The following is a 20,572-nucleotide window of genomic DNA, read 5'->3' on the forward strand; positions in this document are numbered from 1 at the left end:
GGTCTCACCAGCTAGAAAAAAGTACATTGTACATGACTTCAATACATATACAATTTAAAGAGTGTTTACTATATGTTTGACTCCATAAAATATATGTTGAGAGAAGGAAAATGTATATCTGAATTTAAAGGATCATTAACCAAGCTCATATCAGTTGTTTTATAATCCTTACAGCCGAGTTGCTTGAGAAAGAGCTAATATTTTTACATTTGCCATCACTGTGCTTTCTGCAATTCTGCTACATTTCACTCTTCCCAAACCTCCTATATTTCAAGATTCTGCATCAAGGACAATGGAATACTAATTGTTTCTGAATATTTTAAGCTGTCCTTCTGCCAAGTGGTGCCCTTGGTTTAGGAACAGTTTCTAGCATTTTGAAGGTGTTTTTCTTTAGTCCTCAGTCTAAGTGTAGTTGAGGAAAGAAGTTACAGAGACATAGAAACCAGAGAGAGATGTGATACATTTTCATAGAGTTCTAATGGTCAGGGAATAAATTTCCTTATCAGAGGTTCAGGAAATTACATGTTTAAGTTGCTTTTGCATGAAATTTAAAATTAAACTGCGATTTAGCAAGCTAGTATTGAAGAAAAAGTTGTCCTCTCACTCTGTTTGGGGAGGTTTGGCAAGTTTTGCCTCCTGTAGAGAACAGGCCTTGCCTAAAGTTTTTCTATTGTGATTCTCTTTCCAAGACCAGATCTGGAGGTGGGAGATAATTTTACATATCCAACATATGAACAAATTGAAAATGTTACATTAGATATTTTCCCTTTTTTCTAGGTAACTTATTGGGAGCAATTGTTTCAGTAGCCAGATATTAAGCTGTGCAGAAACACTTCTAAATGTGTATGCTTTGCAAAACAATTGTTTTTCTGGACAAGATTATTTCAAATCTGTGAATTAGCGACTAACTAATTCTGTACTGTATTAATCATATCTTTATGTAGATTAATGTTAACTTTCACACTCACATCAAACAGCCTAAATATGTAAGTTCCAAACCTCAGGATTTAATGGTCAGACAGGAGGAAGATAAAAAAAAAAAAAGGAGAACAATATTTTTGACTGTTTCAGTCATCTTTACTCTCCTTAGAGAGTAGACTGAAGGATCTACCTTAGGTGTTAGTAACAGTATTTCACAGGTCTCTGATCTACCACTGCAGCAAGGAAAGCAAGAAATGCTGCAGAACTACAACATTTGTTGAAGTTGTGAAGATGCATATACACAAAACTCCTAGTTCATGATGGATTAAAGACCTTAATATCCAAAAGAACATCACCATTTCAAAATGGATAGCTTGTTCAGAGTATTGTCAACATATTGAGAAAAGAGGAAAATGAATCAAATAGTAAGTTGTTATTTTTAGATTACCAATATGTATTAAAAAAAAAAAAAAAAAAAAAAAAAGCCAGAAATTTTCCACTCTTCCTTAAATATGTTTCTTTACACTTATTTTTTATTATATCCTTTGGAAAGGTTGACAGACAGAAGAAGAAATAGATCAATAAAAACTATTGGAAACATCTGAGGAGATTACTTTTGAGAAATACCCATGTTGTGAAATTTCATCCAGATCCTTCTCCAACTGTGACAATCAACAATTTTGTTGTGAAGACACTTTTCATTTTATAAAAGCTGATAGCACTTAACTTCATTTATGGAAAGATTAAAGATAGGCTTGAAAGTCACTTGATTAAAATGAAGGAAGGGACTAGTAATAATTTTGTCAAATACTCTTTCTTCTTAATGGTCCTACCTTTTTCTACAATTAAAAATATAAAAATGTAACAACAAAAAACATTAAATCACGACATTTTTTCCTCTAAGTATATAGATTCCTACATAAATTCAAATTTCTACATAAATTCAATATGTTCTAGCTTAAGAGAGCAGAGATTATTCCAATTTCTCTTCAAAATGTTACTTATACTTCTTGATATTCCCTTCTATTTTCCACTCTACACCTGGTAAAATTTCCCAGTTATCAGGAGTTGAATAGCTTGTAAGAACATCTGTAATAACTACATAATCAATTTCAGAGAAAACATTTAGATGTTCTTCTTGTTTTGTAGGTATGGATAAAAATGATAAAAGATTATTTTAAATTTTAGCAGTTATTAATGAAGATAATGATGTTTCTCAGCTACAGCTCACTCTCAGAATTTAAAATTATTCCAGTGATCATTTTCTTCAAAAGGACTGATTTAACATATGCCAGAATTGACATGCAGTTTTTTCCTTACTTGACAGTTATCATCACTTACACAAATGTACTGCTGGTATGGTACTACTAATAAAACAGCTGTGCACATTTGGAAAAGAATAAGATGTTTTTTAAAGGAATATTTATTTATATATTTATTTTCCCAAATGAGTATTAAAACACATTATTATATTAGGAGAATAACTAGCAATACTAATGGAAATCAAACAGTTGATGTTGAATGCCCTGCAGTTGGAGAACTGAGACTTGCATATTGAAAGACCAGTGATTGTCCCTGCTGAGTATACTTTAGTTTCAAAATGATTAGCTCTGTCAAATAATTAATATTTGTCGATAAGTCCAGTATCACATGTTGTAATTAGGATGACAGAATAACATGGACTGAAAATAATCAATCTGAGCTGCTAAAGCTGATCAGTTAAAGTAAAGAAAATAACAAAAGCAACTTTCTTCCATGGAAGAACTGACTTCCATGCACATTTATATTTAGCTTCGGTTGCTTCTGTGGTCTTTTTGTATTTCAACTCTCATACACAAATTTCATTGTTATGAAAGATTTCAAACACTTATTTGAGTTTCCCAAGCAAATTTCATGGAAGAAACACACTAAAAGTCAACTGGAAGGAAACAATAACATTGGTAATACTAGAACAAATTAAATCTAGATGAACTAGATAAAGTTTATATATATATATATATTTAATATTGAAAGTCAAATGCTTTCAAAAATCTACTTTTAACTGTTGTCAAATACCAAATCTTAAAGTGAATCTGTTTGTATTCACTTGGGGGGGAAACACAGAAACATCAAAAAATCTCTCCCTTCAGTTTATATTCTTTCCTGCCCTAGATAAGTCAATGAAAGATTCACTGTCATTTAAAGCAGAGTTATGTTAGTAATGAATTCTTCTAATTATCCCATCCTTTAGACTAGAGGTTAGATATTATGACAGGAAGAGCTTTAGAAAAATCTTTAAAGGGTAGAAAATTTGAAGGATAAATTATTCATTTGCAAATTATTTACTTTAACTAGTTTTCACTGCACTCCTACTAGATACTTTACAGCTCTACAATGTGATGTAGGAGATTGAATGTAAACAATAGAAAAAATATATAAGATTCATAGGGATGTCTCTTTACACTCATTTTTTTTCCTATCTCCTGTGATACAAAGGAGATATATTTAAAGTATATAAAGTATATACTTCATATACATACTTTATATATGTATATATATACTTTATACTGTAATAAAGTATATTTTATATAGCATATTTATCTAAAATATTCTGGATTTTAGTGATTTATTTTCCACTGGTGTTTCTAAAAATAATCTTTGAAGGTCTGTATCTTTTGGCTTCAAATTAAATCATAATCCACTCTGAGTTTTGAAAAATATGTGGAAATATTTTCCTTTTTTTTTTTCCCTGTTCAAGTTCATCTAATGTGGGAAGAAAAAGTCAAGTATTGCATGCTTAATTTTACCACAGTCGTATTTTTCTAGTCTTTAAAAATGTTGTACAGCTTAAAGATCCAATGCTGTTCCTTTCAAAGTACGTAGACAGGTAAATATTCAGTTTTATTACGGTTCATGGTTTTTTGTTTTGTTTTGTTTTCCACTGACTTTGGCAGGGCCACTGTGTCACTCAGAATAGCAATAAAGTTAGTTCCTGATAGAATGACAGAGTATGTTCACCTCAGGTACTATGTACTCAGTGCTTACAAGACCACACTCTTTTAGGTACAACCCAGAAAAAAAATATATATATATTTACACACACACACACAGTATAAATAAATCAGACAGCATCTAGATAGGCCCTCATGAAGAGAAGACAAAAGCACTGGAAAATTTGATTTTAGTGCTGAGGGGAAAAAAAAAAAAAAAAAAAAAAAAGGTTGAGGAGGAGGAAAGGTTGTAGGAAGGACTCAGCCAAATAGAAGAAACAGAATGGAATCAAGTGAAAAATGAGGTAAAAAGGCTCTGGCAGAGTGAAATAGATATGAGACAGATGGTTTAGGAGACAGATGGTGAAAATATTAGAGTTTTTTTTTCCAGTCAGTACAAGGAAAGAATTATATCTTACACTTGTGTCTTTACAAGGGGGTTAACCAAGAACAAGAAGAAAAAGACAGCACCAAATTATAGCATTCAAGTGTACATAGATTTGGGTCTCAGAGGCTGTTACATGATGACATGAAACTATTAGGCATTGTCCTGGAAAATCACCATTTGCTTAAATAACGTACTGCTACAAAAGATATGTTGACAAAGGTTTTTGTATGGTTTGCATCAAAAACAAACAAACAAACCTATATTAATATGTATGATTAATGTTCAGATAATGCTTTTAGCAAAATATCTTCATCATATTGTTATTTCATTGAGCTAGCTTAATTGATTCTCTAAAATAGCCTTAAGTAAATAAAATACTTATTTAAGCAAAGACTATTATCACTGTGTTTGGGCATCAAATATCTACTACATTAAAAAGATAAATTCACCAAGAATTACTAGTATCCTAGACTAAATAAAAACTTCACTTGTATCTACCTGCTCCAGTGAAGAACTTACTGCTGATAATACAAAGATCGAGAAATATTGGAGAAAAATTCCTCATCCAATTGTTGTTTGTTTTTCCACAAAATGAAATGGTGAAGAGGAAAAGAAGACATTTTATGTATATATATAATGCACTTGAAAGACAAAAATGAAAATATAGTATGATTTTTGGAGTTCTCAGTGATATACAGTATTTGAACACATTACTTTTAATACATTGTTTAACTTGCCGAGCATTTATTTCATTTTATTTATTTATTTATTTATTGTATGGGGCATAGTGAAGGCTTTCTGATCTCTCAGTAACAATGACAATGTTACAATGCTAAGTTTCATTTATTTCCAATCTCAACACAGAACTGAAAAAAAAAAATAAATAGATATTAAAATTGCTTATGCATTAAAAGATAAGTGCCTATTAAGTTTTTAGCATGAGAATTCCCATAGACTTAACTAGTAAGTAAATGTCAAATGTTTTTTGAAGATAGTCTAGGAAATGGGATGTAGAAAGTAAAACATGTAAGTTCACATGTTACAATGATTGTTAAGAGGGCCCAACAACACCCTCAGGAGACAGGATACACATTCTAATTTTCAGCAGCAGAGAACTGAATTAGGTTTCCCATTATCCTAGAAAATGTCCTAAACATTGAACTATAAGCTTAAAAAAAAAAAAAAAAAAAAAAAAATCAGGATGAGATGACAAAGGAGAAAAACATCATAACATCATGCCTATATTCTTCTTCTATGTGATGAAAACTTTCATAATCATGTGGGTAAAATTCAATTGCCACACTATAGACACAATTTATTGTATTGTTTGTCAAGGAAATAAATTTCAAGATAGCTTGTTGCATACTACCAGTGGTGAGAGAATCACTTGTTTCAGGAATACCTTTGTAATCCTAAACTTTGGTATAGGCACATGAGATTTAGTGTGAAAAGATAGAGTAGACTTTCTAAATAGACTAGAAAGACATTCAGGTGTTTTGTAGTGAATGGCAGCCTATTATTTTGGGTTACTGGCTCAGGGTGTACTGCATAAGCTAAAAGATTAAAACAAGGCTCTGCACTGATGTGTTTTACCGCACACTGCTTGCAGATTTTGTGGATTTACTTGAGTTTTAAAGATGCAGTTCATGCAAGACCAGGAAAAAAAAAAAAAAAAAAAAAAAAAAAAAAACACCTCTAGACAAACTTAATAAAAGGAGTAAAAGAATAAGATAAAATAAAAGCACAATACATCAGTGACTGCATCATTTTGGGAAAGTTACTGGCAGAGCTAGGGTCAGATATCAGGATTACTTGGTTGTCAGTACTAGCTTTTCTTCCTGTGAGTCAGATGCACAATATGGTCCTCAGGTGTAAATATCCAAGACAGACATCTGAAAGGGACAATGTGAAGTAAATGAAATCAAAAATGATGGTTCTAATTTGCCTTTGGATTTACGTGTAAATAAATAATTTACAAAATCCAAGTATTCTTACATATTTCAGATAGGATCCACCCAAGGCTACTGAGAGAACTGGCAAAGGAACTGGTCAAGCCACTTACCATTATTTATCAACAGTCCTGGCTATCGGGGGAGGTCCCAGTTGGCTGGCAGCTAGCAAACATGACACCCATCTACAAGAAGGGCCGGAGGGCAGACCCGGGGAACTATAGGCCTGTCAGTTTGACCTCAGTGCCAGGGAAACTCATGGAGCAGATTATCTTGAGTGTCATCACGTGGCACTTACAAGGCAACCAGGTGATCAGGCCCAGTCAGCATGGGTTTATGAAAGGCAGGTCATGCTTGACAAACCTGATCTCCTTCTATGACAAAGTGATGCACTTTGTAGATGAGGGAAAGGCTGTGGATGTGGTCTACCTTGACTTCAGCAAGGCTTTTGACACCATTTCCCACAGCATTCTCCTCAAGAAACTGGCTGCTCATGGCATGGACTGGCGTATGCTTCGTTGGGTTAGAAACTGGCTGGATAGCCGGGCCCAAAGTGTTGTGGTGAATGGAGTCAAATCCAGTTGGAGGCCAGTCACTAGTGGCGTTCCCCAGGGCTCGGTGCTGGGGCCGGTCCTCTTTAATATCTTCATCGATGATCTGGACGAGGGCATTGAGTGCACCCTCAGTAAGTTCGCAGATGACACCAAGTCAGGTACATGTGTCGATCTGCTCAAGGGTAGGAAGGCTCTGCAGGAGGATCAGGATAGGCTGAACCGATGGATTGAGGTCAACTCTATGAAGTTCAACAAAGCCAAGTGCTGGATCCTGCACCTGGGGCGCAATAACCCCAAGCAAAGCTACAGGCTGGGAGATGGGTGATTGGAAAGCTTCCAGGCGGAGAAGGACCTGGGAGTATTGGTTGATAGTGGGCTGAATATGAGCCAGCAGTGTGCTCAGGTGGCCAAGAAGGACAACAGCATCCTGGCTTGTATAAGAAGCAGTGTGGCCAGCAGGTCTAGGGATCTGATTGTCCCCTCGTACTCGGCTCTGGTGAGGCCGCACCTTGAGTACTGTGTTCAGTTTTGGGCCCCTCAATACAAGAAGGAGATCAAGGTGCTCAAGCGAGTCCAGAGAAGGGCAACGAAGCTGGTGAGGGGTCTGGAGAACAAGTCTTATGAGGAGCAGCTGAGGGAGCTGGGTTTGTTCAGCTTGGAGAAAAGGAGGCACAGGGGCGACCTTATCGCTCTTTATAAGTACATTAAAGGAGGCTGTAGCGAGGTGGGGGTTGGTCTATTCTCTCATGTGCCTGGTGACGGGATGAGGGGGAATGGGCTAAAGTTGCGCCAGGGGTGTTTTAGGTTGGATATTAGGAAGAACTTCTTTACTGAGAGGGTTGTGAGGCATTGGAATGGGCTGCCCAGGATAGTAGTGGAGTCACTATCCCTGGAGGTCTTTAAATATGTTTAGATGTTGAACTTAGCGATATGGTTTAGTGGAGGACTTGTTAGTGTTAGGTCAGAGGTTGGACTCGATGATCTAGAGGTCTCTTCCAACCTAGAAATTCTGTGATTCTGTTATTCTGTGATCTCTCCATTATGAAAGACCAAATATCAATTTTGATCAACTAGTATGGAGACAAATTGTTGTTAAAATAACCATACACATAAAAGACAGGAAAGGTTTTTTTAAATATAGGTAGAAATATTATGGACAGGGAAAGCAAAAATATCACTAATCCTCAAACAAAGTCCTGGCTGTATACTTCCTATTAAACTTCCTAGTGTTGCAGCATTTTTGTGGTGTTTTTCATGCTTTCATTTTATTCATGTAACAACCCACTGAGCTGGAATATCATCAGTATTATTGCCAGTTGCTGAAGAAATAGAAGAAGGTGAAGACATTAAGTGACTTGCATAAGGCCTCTTATCAAGTCTGTACCAGAGCTAGGATTACAATTCTGAAGCTCTTTACTTCTTGTTTGGTGTTTGGCAGCCTGGACCGTGACATTCCCCAAATCCATTTTTAAACTCTTATAAAATAATAGAAGAAACAGAAAGGAGCAAAATAATTCTTGCCTACATAATGCTACCAACAGTTTTCTTGGAAGCTTCAGTGGAATAAAACTGGCCATCTATGAACCTCTCATAACAATTCCACAATTAAAAAAGATGGTATGCTACATTAAAAGAGCAAGATATGTTTGCCCAAATAATCTTCTTTCCATGAGAATTATATGAAATATTATCCTAACTATGTAACATGTCCTTAAAAAAAATAATAATAATAATAAAAAAAAATAAACTTAGTAAAAGCAAAGAAGATTTAGAAAGAAAATTTTATTGTAGAGGAAACATCTAACCATACAACAGTTATCCTTATTAGGCTTAATTTTACATAATCGTTTCAAATTCTGAAGTGCCAAAATGTTTTGCTGATTAAAATTTCAGAAGATATTGTACTTTGAAACTGTAAACACCCCTGAGAGCAGAGAGAACTGCTGAAGTCTATTAGGAAATTTAGAATTATAAAAATGATAGTAGGAGACTGTCTTACTTGCCAAGGTTCATTTAGTCCTCACAGTAATATGAAGCTGGAGGAAGCAAAAGCACACAGGAAGCAACACTGCTGAGTGAGACCAAGATATCCTGGTGAACATGAGATTAGCCTGAAATGTCATATGACAGTAAAAATAGCTAAGATTGTTTTTAGGCAATTCACTGTATCATGAAGCTGCCAAGTGAAGAAAAAGACAGCAGTCCTCCTGTACCTTTTACTGTCACTATACCTACAACTGAATTCTGAAGTCAGATTCAGGCCACAGAAACTGTAGAAAAACAGAAATACATTAAAAGTTATTAAGAAGTCAGCAGAAATGACTGATGAGGGAAGATTAAAATAACTAGCTGTATAAATGATAAATGATGACTCAGAGGAGATGAGGAGATGAGATAGCTGGCTACAAATAGACCTGGACAAAAGGAAAAGTCACCAACTTCTGTTCTTCTGTTTGCCTTTTTCTTTAAAAAAAAAAAAAAAAAAAAAAAAAAAAAAAAAAAAAAGCCTGACTGACAGCACATACAAGCTGTCAGTTCCATGATGAAATGTTTCCTTCTGCCTTCTGCCCAGGGAGGTGGTGGAGTCCCTAGAGGTCTTTAAAAGACATTTAGATTTTGAACTTAGCGATATGGTTTAGTGGAGGACTTGTTAGGTCAGAGGTTGGACTCAATGATCTTGAGGTCTCTTCCAACCTGGACAATTCTGTGATTCGGTGTGTGATAACAAGAATTGATGAATTTTATCATTTAAATGGCTCCAGGAGTGTCAACTTGAAGGGAGAATTGTCTCTGCTATAGGCATGATGTGTCAACCCATTCTTAAAAAGAATTGAAAGGAAAACTTTAACCTAACTTTAACGTTAACATAAAATAAATAAATAAATACCTAAATAAAAATTATTTTAAAAGGCAGGATATCTTTGGGAGGAAGACAGAAGCATTTTTTTTTTCTTTAACGAGGACAGGAAAAGCCCATAATATTTTTTATGTGGATTTAACTAACCATCTTAAAAATAACTTTTTTCATTATTTGTGTGACCTAGATATAGTAGTTCATTAAAATTGATTTAAAATACAAAGAAGAAAGGACTTTCCATGATAAAACATATTTTATCTGGTAGCTTTCTGTTCTCTCACTTCCTTCCCTCCTTCTCTCCCCATGATATATCCAATATTCTTACTTTCAAGAGGTATGTAAAATTTTATAAGTTTTAAATTTTATTATTATAAGTTTTTAAATTTTATGTTTAAAATTTTATATGTTTGATTAGTTTGATGTTTGATAAGTTTGTTCATCTAAGATAAAACAGTTTTTAATGACAGCTTATTAAGGCAGTTAACATGAATATTGAATTATCTCCATAAAATATTAGTACCAATACAAAATAAATAAGTGCTGTAGGACATTTTAGCCACAGAATAATACATCTAATGTTTAAACATCTTATTTTTTTCTGTAACACTACAAAAGTGTTACTGTTGTCACTGTTGCTAAAAAACAATTTAAAAGGAGAGAAAATATTTTCCTTGAGCTTTTATTCTTGATGAAAATTGTAATAGGTATTAATTTTTAAATCTCAAAGACTCTAAGTCACAAAATAATTCAACTATTAAAGTAAGGATTGAATCTTGATATTTACAAAAGTTCAGCTATTAACTGAGTCTGGATAACAGAAGGGCAGAGTTACATTCCTTGGAATTGCCTGAGAGCTCTGTATGTTTTAGGTCAGAGACGGAGCACTCTTATAGTGCTGCATTTTATTCATATAAGGACTGATATCATAATATTCAATATCTACTAGAATGTCCTTGTTCAGCTCAAACCCAAACATCCTAGCAGTTGATCAGGCTGCATTTTTTACTGTGTACATTTTTTACAATTTTTAATTGTCAAGACAGACATCACTGGCCAACAAGTTGACTTTTCAGGTTGTTATCTTTCTTGGAAGGATGTTTATTTATCAAATGCATCTGCATGTTACTCAGCAAACTTTCTTACTGCAAATGGTGAAAATTAAGGTTTGGCATTTAATGGTGCTTTGAATAAACTACCAATGCTTAGAATTTTTATAGTTAAGAAACATTTTCTACAGAATTAATTTTCACTTCAAGTTTCTATGTTTTATAAGCAAAAATTGGTCATCACAGAAACCTAATACTGAGTGTTGATTATTTCCTGACTCAGCTGTAGACATGATCTCAGGCTAATTTGTGTTTGGGGGAAAATGAAAGTGTTTATTTTTTCCTAACATTTTCTTTGTAAATATAGTAAGTACACAGAAGAGTGGTATTTTAAAATCTCTTTCACAGAATCACAGAATTGAAGGGGTTGGAAAGGACCTCGAAAGATCATCAATTCCAACCTCCCTGCAAAGCAGGTACCTTAGAGCAGGCTGCCCAGGTAGGCGTCCAGACAGGCCCTAAATATCTCCAGAGGAGACTCCACAACCTCCCTGGGCAGCCTGTTCCAGTGCTCCATCACCCTCACAATGAAGAAGTTCTTTCAGAGGTTGTTGAGAATTTTCTGTGCTCTATCTTGTGACCATTACTCCTTGTCCAGTCCACACAAACCACTGAAAAGAGGTTAGCCAAATCCCTCTGTCTCCCACACCTTAGGTAGTTAAACACATCGATGAGATCCCCTCTCAGTCTTCTTTTCTCCAGGTTGAATCGACCCACGTCTCTCAGCCTTTCCTCACAAGGAAGATGCTCCAGGCCCCGTATCATCTTTGTGGCCCTCCACTGGACTCTTTCCAGGAGATCCCTGTCTTTTTTATACCGGGGAGCCCAGAACTGGACACAGTACTCCAGGTGAGGCCTGACTGGGGCAGAGTAGAGGAGGAGGATCACCTCCCTTGACCTGCTGGCCACGCTCCTTTTAATGCGCACCAGGATCCCATTAGCCCTCTTGGCCAAAAGGGCACAGTGCTGGCTCATGGTCAACCTGTCATCCACCAGGACCTCCAGGTCCTTCTCCTCAGAGCTCCTCTCCAGCAAGTTGTCCCCCAGCCTGTACTGATACTTTGGGTTGTTCCTTCCCAGGTGCAGGACTCTAAACTTGCTCTTATTAAATCTAATTTGGTTTCTTCATACCCATCTCTCTAGCCAGTCCATGTCTCTCTGAATGGCAGCACAGCCTTCTGGCATATCAGTCACTCCTCCCAGCTTTGTGTCATTGGTTTACTTGCTGAGGGCAGACATCAAGGCCGTTGATGAAGAAGTTGAATAAGACTGGACCTGGCACCGACCCCTGGGGAACACCAGTAGTCACAGGTCTCCAGCCAGACTCTGTGCCACCGATCACCACCCTCTAGTACTAGGCCAGTCTACTAGTACTCGACCCACCTTACTGTCCACTCCTCTATCCCACACTTGCTCAACTTTGCCATCAGGATGTCATGAGAGACAGTATCGAAAGCCTTGCTAAAGTCAAGGTAGTTGACATCCACTGCTCTCCCCTCATCTACCCAGCTGGTGATGCCATCATAGAAGGCAACAAGGTTGGTCAAGCATGACTTCCCCTTGGTGAATCCATGCTGACTACTCCTCATAACCTTCTTCTCTTCCAATTGCTTGGAGATGGCATCCAGAACAAGCCGTTCCAACACCTTTCCAGGGACAGAGGTGAGACTGACTGGCCTATAGTTTCCTGGATCCTCCTTGAAGACCGGAGTGACATTGGCTATCCTCCAATCTTCAAGCACCTCTCCTGTTCTCCAGGACCTTTCAAAGATAATAGAGAGCGGTTCAGCAATCACCTCTGCCAACTCCCTTGGCACACCTTTGTGTGCAAAGTAATATAGTTCTAATCTATTTTCAGAAAACATTTCAGTTTTCGTGAAAGATTTTCCTTTTTTTTTTGCTTCAGTTTTTCCTTAGTAAATCCTAATTATTCCTAGAGTCACTGTAAGCAAAAATTTTAGTTCATTCAAATTATATAGACTTTGCTATTTGTTTAAAAGAAGCAAATGTTTTGTTTACAAATGAAATAAAATAACTTCAGGATAAATTCACATTAATAAGAAGTTCCTGAAAATATTTCTAACCTTGCTGAAGGCAAATTTTTAGAAAGTGAAACTAAGTATGGACCTTACTAAAAAAAATCTTCAATTTAAATTTTTCCTACCCTCTTGTAATGAGATTTAAGTGAGCTTCTAACTCCAACAGAATTGTTAGAATCTGGCCTTACTAGTCTATTTAGCATGCAAAAATGTATAAGGATAATTTTTTTGTATTTCTTGGAAAATAACAACTGAGCTGATGAGTTCCAGTCTTTTAAGATGATGAACGACCGTTTATATAACATGGAAGATGCCGAAGTGAATAGTTCTCATAATCCTTTTTAACAGATCAGGTCCTCAGGTGTCTGTCTCTCCCAAATTATTTTGCATATTAACCAAAATGCTGTTTCTTTAAAGATAGGCTTTGCATTGTCCTGTCATTGGTAAACTGCATAAGCAGCACTGTGAGCCAAAGGACCAATAATAATCTGGCTATAATGGTCCCTTCTCACCCCTACTCCCCAGGGAAATTCCTGGGAATTATTGGGATGTAGAATTGAACAACTCCTGTTTGCCTCAGTTCTTATACTGTTCCCTGCATCAGAACACAACACAACTGTAAAAGGTACCATTGTCTTCATTATTCTGGTGGGCCCGCAGGGCAACATCTCCTATTAAATGGGAGATGTGAGTTCAGATGTTCATTTTATGGACTGAAGCTGAGTTTCAGAGCCACAAAGGAATGCTTTGTCATTCTGATGTTTAACCAAACTTCATAGGAAATGTGAAGGAAGCAAGGATTTTAAACCTGCCCTCCTCTTTAGCAGCTCATATTGACTGACAGACATATCCCATGTGTGTTTTCGGTAATATGAAACTCATTTTAGTCATTTACATTTACATTCCTGTTTAACATCTAGAAAATTTAAAGTTTAAAACAGGTTTGGGGACTTTACTCTTTGAATCTGAGATTTAAATAGTAACGAAAATGGTGCAGTTTATAACTTTGATGTTCAATTGTACAAAGACTTACATTAGTTAGTTCTAGGTAGAATAATTAAATTAGCTGTATCATGAAACAGTACAATGAAGTGTATTAATAAGTATCTTCTCTCTGTAAGGTATTCCTTAAAAGATATGTTTTGCATTATAGCAATTATATATTATATATTTTATAAAATTTATATATAATATAATATAATATAATATAATATAATATAATATAATATAATATAATATAATATATATGTGATAATATATATTATAAAATTTATAAAATATATAATTATAAAATTATATATTTTGCATTTATTACCAGAAAGGTAATATCACTGCAATGATAAGAAATTAACAAGATACCTTATTAAAGGCTGCAATGAAATGAGATGTTTTCAGATATGTTTCTCTCACAATTTCATTTATTTCTGTGGTTGTATGAGTTACAATATTTGTGCTTTTACTGATAGCACAGAAGTGATAAGCATAATTCAGTATTCACAGATGTATATAGTAACTGAAGTGTGAAACTTATTGTTCTTTCTGATTGTAATGAAGTTCCCGTGTATCTTTGATTTTTATGAAATATTCACAATAGTATTGTATGCAGACCACCAAGGCAATCGGATCTCAATTATTCATATGTTAATATTATTCTCATCTTTTGAATATCTGCAGCATATTGTCCTGGCTGTTCATTTGAATATGAGAACCCACCAGACAACTATTTTTTCTTTGTGTTACAAAAATGTTGTACATTTGCATTGCAAAGGAAAACTACAAGAGGGAAACATTCAATGTCCTATTCAAACTCTATTTAAATTAGTACACAGTAATCTGGGCAGAAATAAAATGAGTATTTTCAGGTCATAAAAAGGAATAGTTCACTAAATCCCATTTTAAATAGCTAAACAATAGAGGAAATACAGAGTGTAGTACTTTGGTGTTTGGAAAACAGTTGTGATAGCAATAATTAAATAGAGGTTTTGTTTATAATTTTCATGCAAATTTTGTCTGGCAGAAGATTTTCTTTAGATTTTTTTCCCTTGTCATTTTTATTATTGTGTCTGTTATACACAGGAATCCCAGCTGAGATCATGACATTGTGTGACAGAGCTTAGCCAAAAAAAAAAAAAAAAAAAAGGCAAGTCTAAACTAAAGTCTAAAAAGTGAAATAAAAAAGTAACTTAGTGAGAGTCATACAGAAAATTAGTGGAAGAGATGGGTCTACAAGACAAGACTACCGTTATCTAGACCAGAGACCAACACTGACCCAATGAAATGATAAGCAAGCACAGAGAACATTAACAAGATGCTAGGACCAGATTTTCACAAATATGAACTATCACTACTCATGTGAATTTTTCCCAACATAGGTACACCAAAATGATGTGTCTTTTGACAGCATCACAGAATACCAGCATTTTTCTGTTCACCAGCTATTTGAGTGCTGAAATTTTTATTTTTATGCCTAGCTACTCTGCCATGTAACCTCTTCAGATTAGTGCTCTTCAAGCAAACACTATGTGAAGTGCACCTTGACTCCTGTGTAAGTATAGTTGTATCTTAGATGGGTTTAAACTTGCAAGTTCTCAGATAATATCAGCTGCCTACTTTCTGTCAACATGGAGCTCAATGTGCAACACATTTTTGTTTCTTAAGTGGATTGTCTTCAAACTGTACTAAGTACAGTTATGAATGTACAGTTACAAGTGTACTTAGTACTGTATGGTACTAAGTGTTCCAAATATTCAGGTTAGCTATATACAGGCATGACTTCAACATGCATGATCCGCACAGGAACCTAGAAATACAGATATTAACTGTGTCATATAATAAAGTTCAAAGGATTTTGATCAGGTCAGTTTTCCTGGTTTTTCATGTTGCAACCTCTAAATGCATACAGTATCTTGTGTTTATAGAATGTATTTCAATTTGATAAACTTACAAGAAAAATTATTTGCTTCTACAGTGTTTTCTTTAAATGTTGTAATATAGAGTAAACTGTTATTCTAAGTGTTTAAGGAAGTAAAAACAAGTTGACTGATAGCCTCCACTCTATGTATGTGTGCTTGAAAATAAGCAGAACATTTTCTAGGACTCTGGAGGATTACCCACATCTCCGTTGTGTGTTTTATCCTAAGGGTGGGGTTTGGATTATGTGTGATGGAGACAGCCAAAGTACTGATGGCTACTGTTCACTAGGAACAGTGTAGAGTTCAGTAACAATGGTTTCTTTTTTTATTCAGTATAGCTTAATATATGGTAGCTATTGATTTCAAATATGAAACTTCTGCTATTAATGTCAAGCTTTAGGTGTCCAGAATATAGAACATTATTCCTTTTCATCTTGAGAAAAGTGTGAGCAGTATTTAACTGGATTCTCTTCTTGCCTGAGCTGCTACTGTGATATGATCAAAAGAAAGAACAGGTTAAAAAATAGTAACATAAATCTTAACTGTAAGAGATGACCTATATTTGACTGCTGTTTAAATGACCTCCTTCGTACAAAATAAGTTTTCATTTTAAAAAGATATACATATGTATTTGTCCGTTATCAAATACAACTAAAGAAAACCCAGCAGCTACATGTGATAATTTATTTCTTTTCAACTCCATCTAAATAAAGTGATGTAAATAGAATGACCTGCTGGCAGGTGGAATTTGCATAAATAGTAACAAAATCAAGTGCACTTTAAAAGGGTGAAACGAGATGAACACAAAAAGTATTTTACTTATTTTGGCAAATATTTCCCAAGAATAATGTGTCCATTCCTATTTAAGGTATTTTTAAGGGTCTTGTGATCTCAGAGGAAAAACTAAATAAATGCAAGGAAAACTGCATTTATACAATAAGGAAGTTTGTTTTCATACTTTTTAATTTTAGGAGTGTAATCCATTTTTGTTTCCCCTGCCTTTTCTATTTTCTTTCTTTTTTTTTTTTTCTTTTTACTTCTTTTTTTTTTTCTATTCATTTTTTTACACAGAATTGATAAGGAAAAATGTTCTGATAGAAACATATTGATTGAGTAAAGAACTATATGTTACTGGTCCTGCAATCCTTGTGGGGGTCAATGATATTTAACTGGTGATAAATGTGCTCTGTCTGACACCAAACAAAAGCAAAGTTGTCTTTCATTTTTAGAATTTGCTCTCCACAGGGCCTTGAATGTTCATTTCTTTGACATAAAATAATGATTCATTCTCTTGCTTTGCAGTTTCTATGTAGCTAGGTACTTAAAAAGTCAATACTGAATTTCCAAGCATAAATCCACATATGATTACAGCAGAGCTCCAATAACAGAGTATTGTGTTAAGAGATGTATTGGTATATTTTATATCTATAAAGATGAGAGGTTTTAATTTGGCTTATTAACAAAATTTTAAAATATGTTATGTTTGTTTTATTGATAATCATTTTTAGAAAGTTTAACACTTCCAAGTCCAGATTCACCTTATGGGAAAAATTAAAAAGTGAATTATTGGTGGAAAAATCATCAAAGCCAAGGGTAACTGTATGCTATGAAACATAATTCTCTTTGTTCTTTGTTTAAGGGTTAAAGCCAAGTAATCCAACCATGACCGGCAAAACACAGACCAGCAATGTCACCAATAAGAACGACCCAAAGTCCATCAACTCTAGAGTCTTCATTGGTAATCTGAACACAGCCATTGTCAAAAAAGGTGACATCGAAGCGATCTTTGCAAAGTATGGAAAAATAGTTGGCTGCTCAGTGCACAAAGGTTACGCATTTGTACAGTACATGAGCGAGAGGCATGCAAGGGCTGCGGTGGCAGGAGAGAATGCCAGGATCATTGCAGGACAGCCACTAGGTAAGTGCTTGTTCATATCATTCAAATATATTTTTCTCTTCTTTTTCTATATCATCTGTTGTTGGTACCCTGGGGACCAGTAAGTTGGTTTTTCCATTGTTCAAGTGTATTTCCAGGATGTTGGATCTAGCAGAATTTTGGAAATATTACATGTTACTTAGTTATTATGAAATTTTTAGTGCTATAAACTGCCTATTTATTAAGCACATTACTTCTGAGTGCTTATACTTCTCTGTGTAACCCCATTGCAGTGAATATGATTATTCATGTGAAGAAAATATAAGCATTTTCTCTTAAGGTCTATTAGTAAATTTAATGTGATATAATGAGTCCTGTCTAATAGATGTGGTTATCTTGACTTTAATGAGTCTAAAATAATATCCAGCTCAGTGGAGTGCCAGATTTTAGACAGAAGCAAAAGAATGAGTTTTGTTAGTCCTTGAACTTGTACCAAATCAAACTGCAATGCAGTTATTCATTTAGAAAACTATTCGTTTTTCATTTTGTTTTTTGATTTTTGCTTACAAAAATTTTAGGTTGAAGTTTTGCCCCATATAATGTTGTAGACACTGTTCCTCTGAACTCCAAACTAAAAAAGAATAGTTTATTATTAATAATAATAATAAACTAAAATTAATAATAAAAATTATTAATAATTTTCTAGTACTTTGTTATGAATTGTGTAATTTGTTTTTTTTTTAATTTGTTTTTCCTTACTGACAAAATTATCTACAATACAGTACTAAACCCATCTGCTATATGTATAGTAATTATGGACAGTACAGCAAAATATTTAGGAGAGATCTCTTGCTAGACCTCTGAGCTAAATTACTCAGACCAAATCCACTTGTGTGCCTTGGCTATGCCAGGAAGAGGTGAAGTACATTTAGTGTTTTGGCTGTACCAAGTCATAAAGAATGGACATGGCTTATTCGTTTTCAATTTCTCAGGCTGTGGAAATCTTTTTTTCTGATTATTTGTAGAAATTGAGTATTTGTGTTAGATATGTTGTTGTTTTGTCACAGTTGTTAAACAGTAATTTTAACTTTTATAAACCCTGTATTTTGGGTTCAAAAGAAAAACAGATTAAAGAAATCCAATTATATTTTAGGGGAGACTACTTTACAACTTCTTTTAGGACAAGTTATATATATGAATGAAATAAAAGAATTCAAGTGAGAAAAGCAAGGCTGCAAAGTCAGTCTGTGAGATGGCATTATTAGAAGATGTTTCCTGGAGCAGTGGTCTCTGAGCAATAGGCCATGTAATGCCATCACTACATTATTTACAGCTCTTTGCACACTGGTCTGACCAGATTTTTTAAACTGTGTTTTCCTAAGGCAACAGATCTGTTATTACTATGACTACTGTTGTTAGTCTCTTTTAGTTTTTCTTGTGGAGTCTGTAATATACCAAGTGCTTTGTGCAAGAAGATGCCCTTGCTGTATTCAAAGTACTTTTGTGCTTTGTACAAAAGATAGGTGGAGCTGTTATAAAGCCAATTAAAGGGCTAATAATCACTTGAATTGTTCAAAATATTTAATAACAATGGAAAGTTTATCCACAACTAAGTTTCAGCTGTATAATCTTAAAATGGTAAATGGAGTCAAGTCCAGTTGGAGTCACTAGTGGCGTCCCCCAGGGCTCGGTGCTGGGGCCGGTCCTCTTTAATATCTTCATCGATGATCTGGATGAGGGCATCGAGTGCACCCTCAGTAAGTTCGCAGATGACACCAAGTTAGGTGCGTGTGTCGATCTGCTTGAGGGTAGGAAAGCTCTGCAGGAGGATCAGGATAGGCTGCACCGATGGATTGAGGTCAACTGCATGAAGTTCAACAAGGCCAAGTGCCGGGTACTGCACCTGGGGTACAATAACCCCAAGCAGAGCTACAGGCTGGGAGAGGAATGGTTGGAGAGCTGCCAGGCAGAGAAGGACCTGGGAGTGATGGTGGATAGTGGGCTGAATATGAGCCAGCAGTGTGCTCAGGTGGCCAAGAAGGACAACGGCATCCTGGCTTGTATCAGAAACAGTGTGGCCAGCAGGGCTAGGGAGGTGATCGTCCCCCTGTACTCTGCTCTGGTGAGGCCGCACCTCGAGTACTGTGTTCAGTTTTGGGCCCCTCGCTACAAGAAGGACATCGAGGTGCTTGAGCAGGTGCAGAGAAGGGCGACAAAGCTGGTGAGGGGCCTGGAGAACAAGTCCTACGAGGGGCGGCTGAGGGAGCTGGGCTTGTTCAGCCTGGAGAAGAGGAGGCTCAGGGGCGACCTTATCGCTCTCTATAGGTACCTCAAGGGAGGCTGTAGCGAGGTGGGGGTTGGTCTGTTCTCCCACGTGCCTGGTGACAGGATGAGGGGGAATGGGCTTAAGTTGCGCCAGGGGAGTTTTAGGTTAGATGTTAGGAAGAACTTCTTTACCGAAAGGGTTGTTAGGCATTGGAACAGGCTGCCCAGGGAAGTGGTGGAGTCACCATCCCTGGAAGTCTTTAAAAGACGTTTAGATGTAGAGCTTAGCGATATGGTTTAGTGGGGACTGCTAGTGTTAGGTCAGAGGTTGGACTCAATGATCTTGAGGTCTCTTCCAACCTAGAAATTCTGTGATTCTGTGATTCTGTGAAAATACTTTGCTTACTTATGTGGAGGAAGATTTTATGTTGATATTCCTGATATATTGCTGATATATCAAGGAATATGAAGAATAAGAAAGGTAAAATTTACTTTTAAGTGTCCCAGACCTCATTTACAGTTTCTGTATGAGAAATATGGTTGTCATTAGTATTTTCCGACAAATAAAATGATTTCGTAGAAGTGGTACTCCTTGTTAGATGAACTGCTTCTATGAATTCTTTTTATTAGCAGTAGACATTAATAGTTGCCTCAAAATAATGAGGACCCAATAGATAAAACTTTCTTGGCATTATGACACAGAAGAATAACTTATGTGTAAATGTGCTTTTGAATG

General features: G+C 35.6%; 1 protein-coding gene across 18 annotated transcripts in view; it reads left to right on the plus strand.

The window, feature by feature from the left end:
- RALYL (RALY RNA binding protein like) overlaps positions 1–20,572 on the plus strand; it is a 426,876-nt gene that overhangs the window by 186,534 nt on the left and 219,770 nt on the right. For 17 of the 18 annotated variants that reach the window (XM_032182403.1, XM_032182392.1, XM_032182390.1 and 14 more), the window contains one exon: positions 17,335–17,613. In XM_032182403.1, the coding sequence (XP_032038294.1) occupies positions 17,335–17,613 (279 nt within the window). Of the gene's footprint in view, positions 1–15,287; positions 15,329–17,334; positions 17,614–20,572 lie in introns of those variants that run through there. The other variant, XM_032182396.1, reaches the window with a different exon arrangement.

The sequence above is a fragment of the Aythya fuligula genome, chromosome 2 (genome assembly GCF_009819795.1).
Source record: "Aythya fuligula isolate bAytFul2 chromosome 2, bAytFul2.pri, whole genome shotgun sequence".
Classification (NCBI taxonomy): domain Eukaryota; kingdom Metazoa; phylum Chordata; class Aves; order Anseriformes; family Anatidae; genus Aythya; species Aythya fuligula.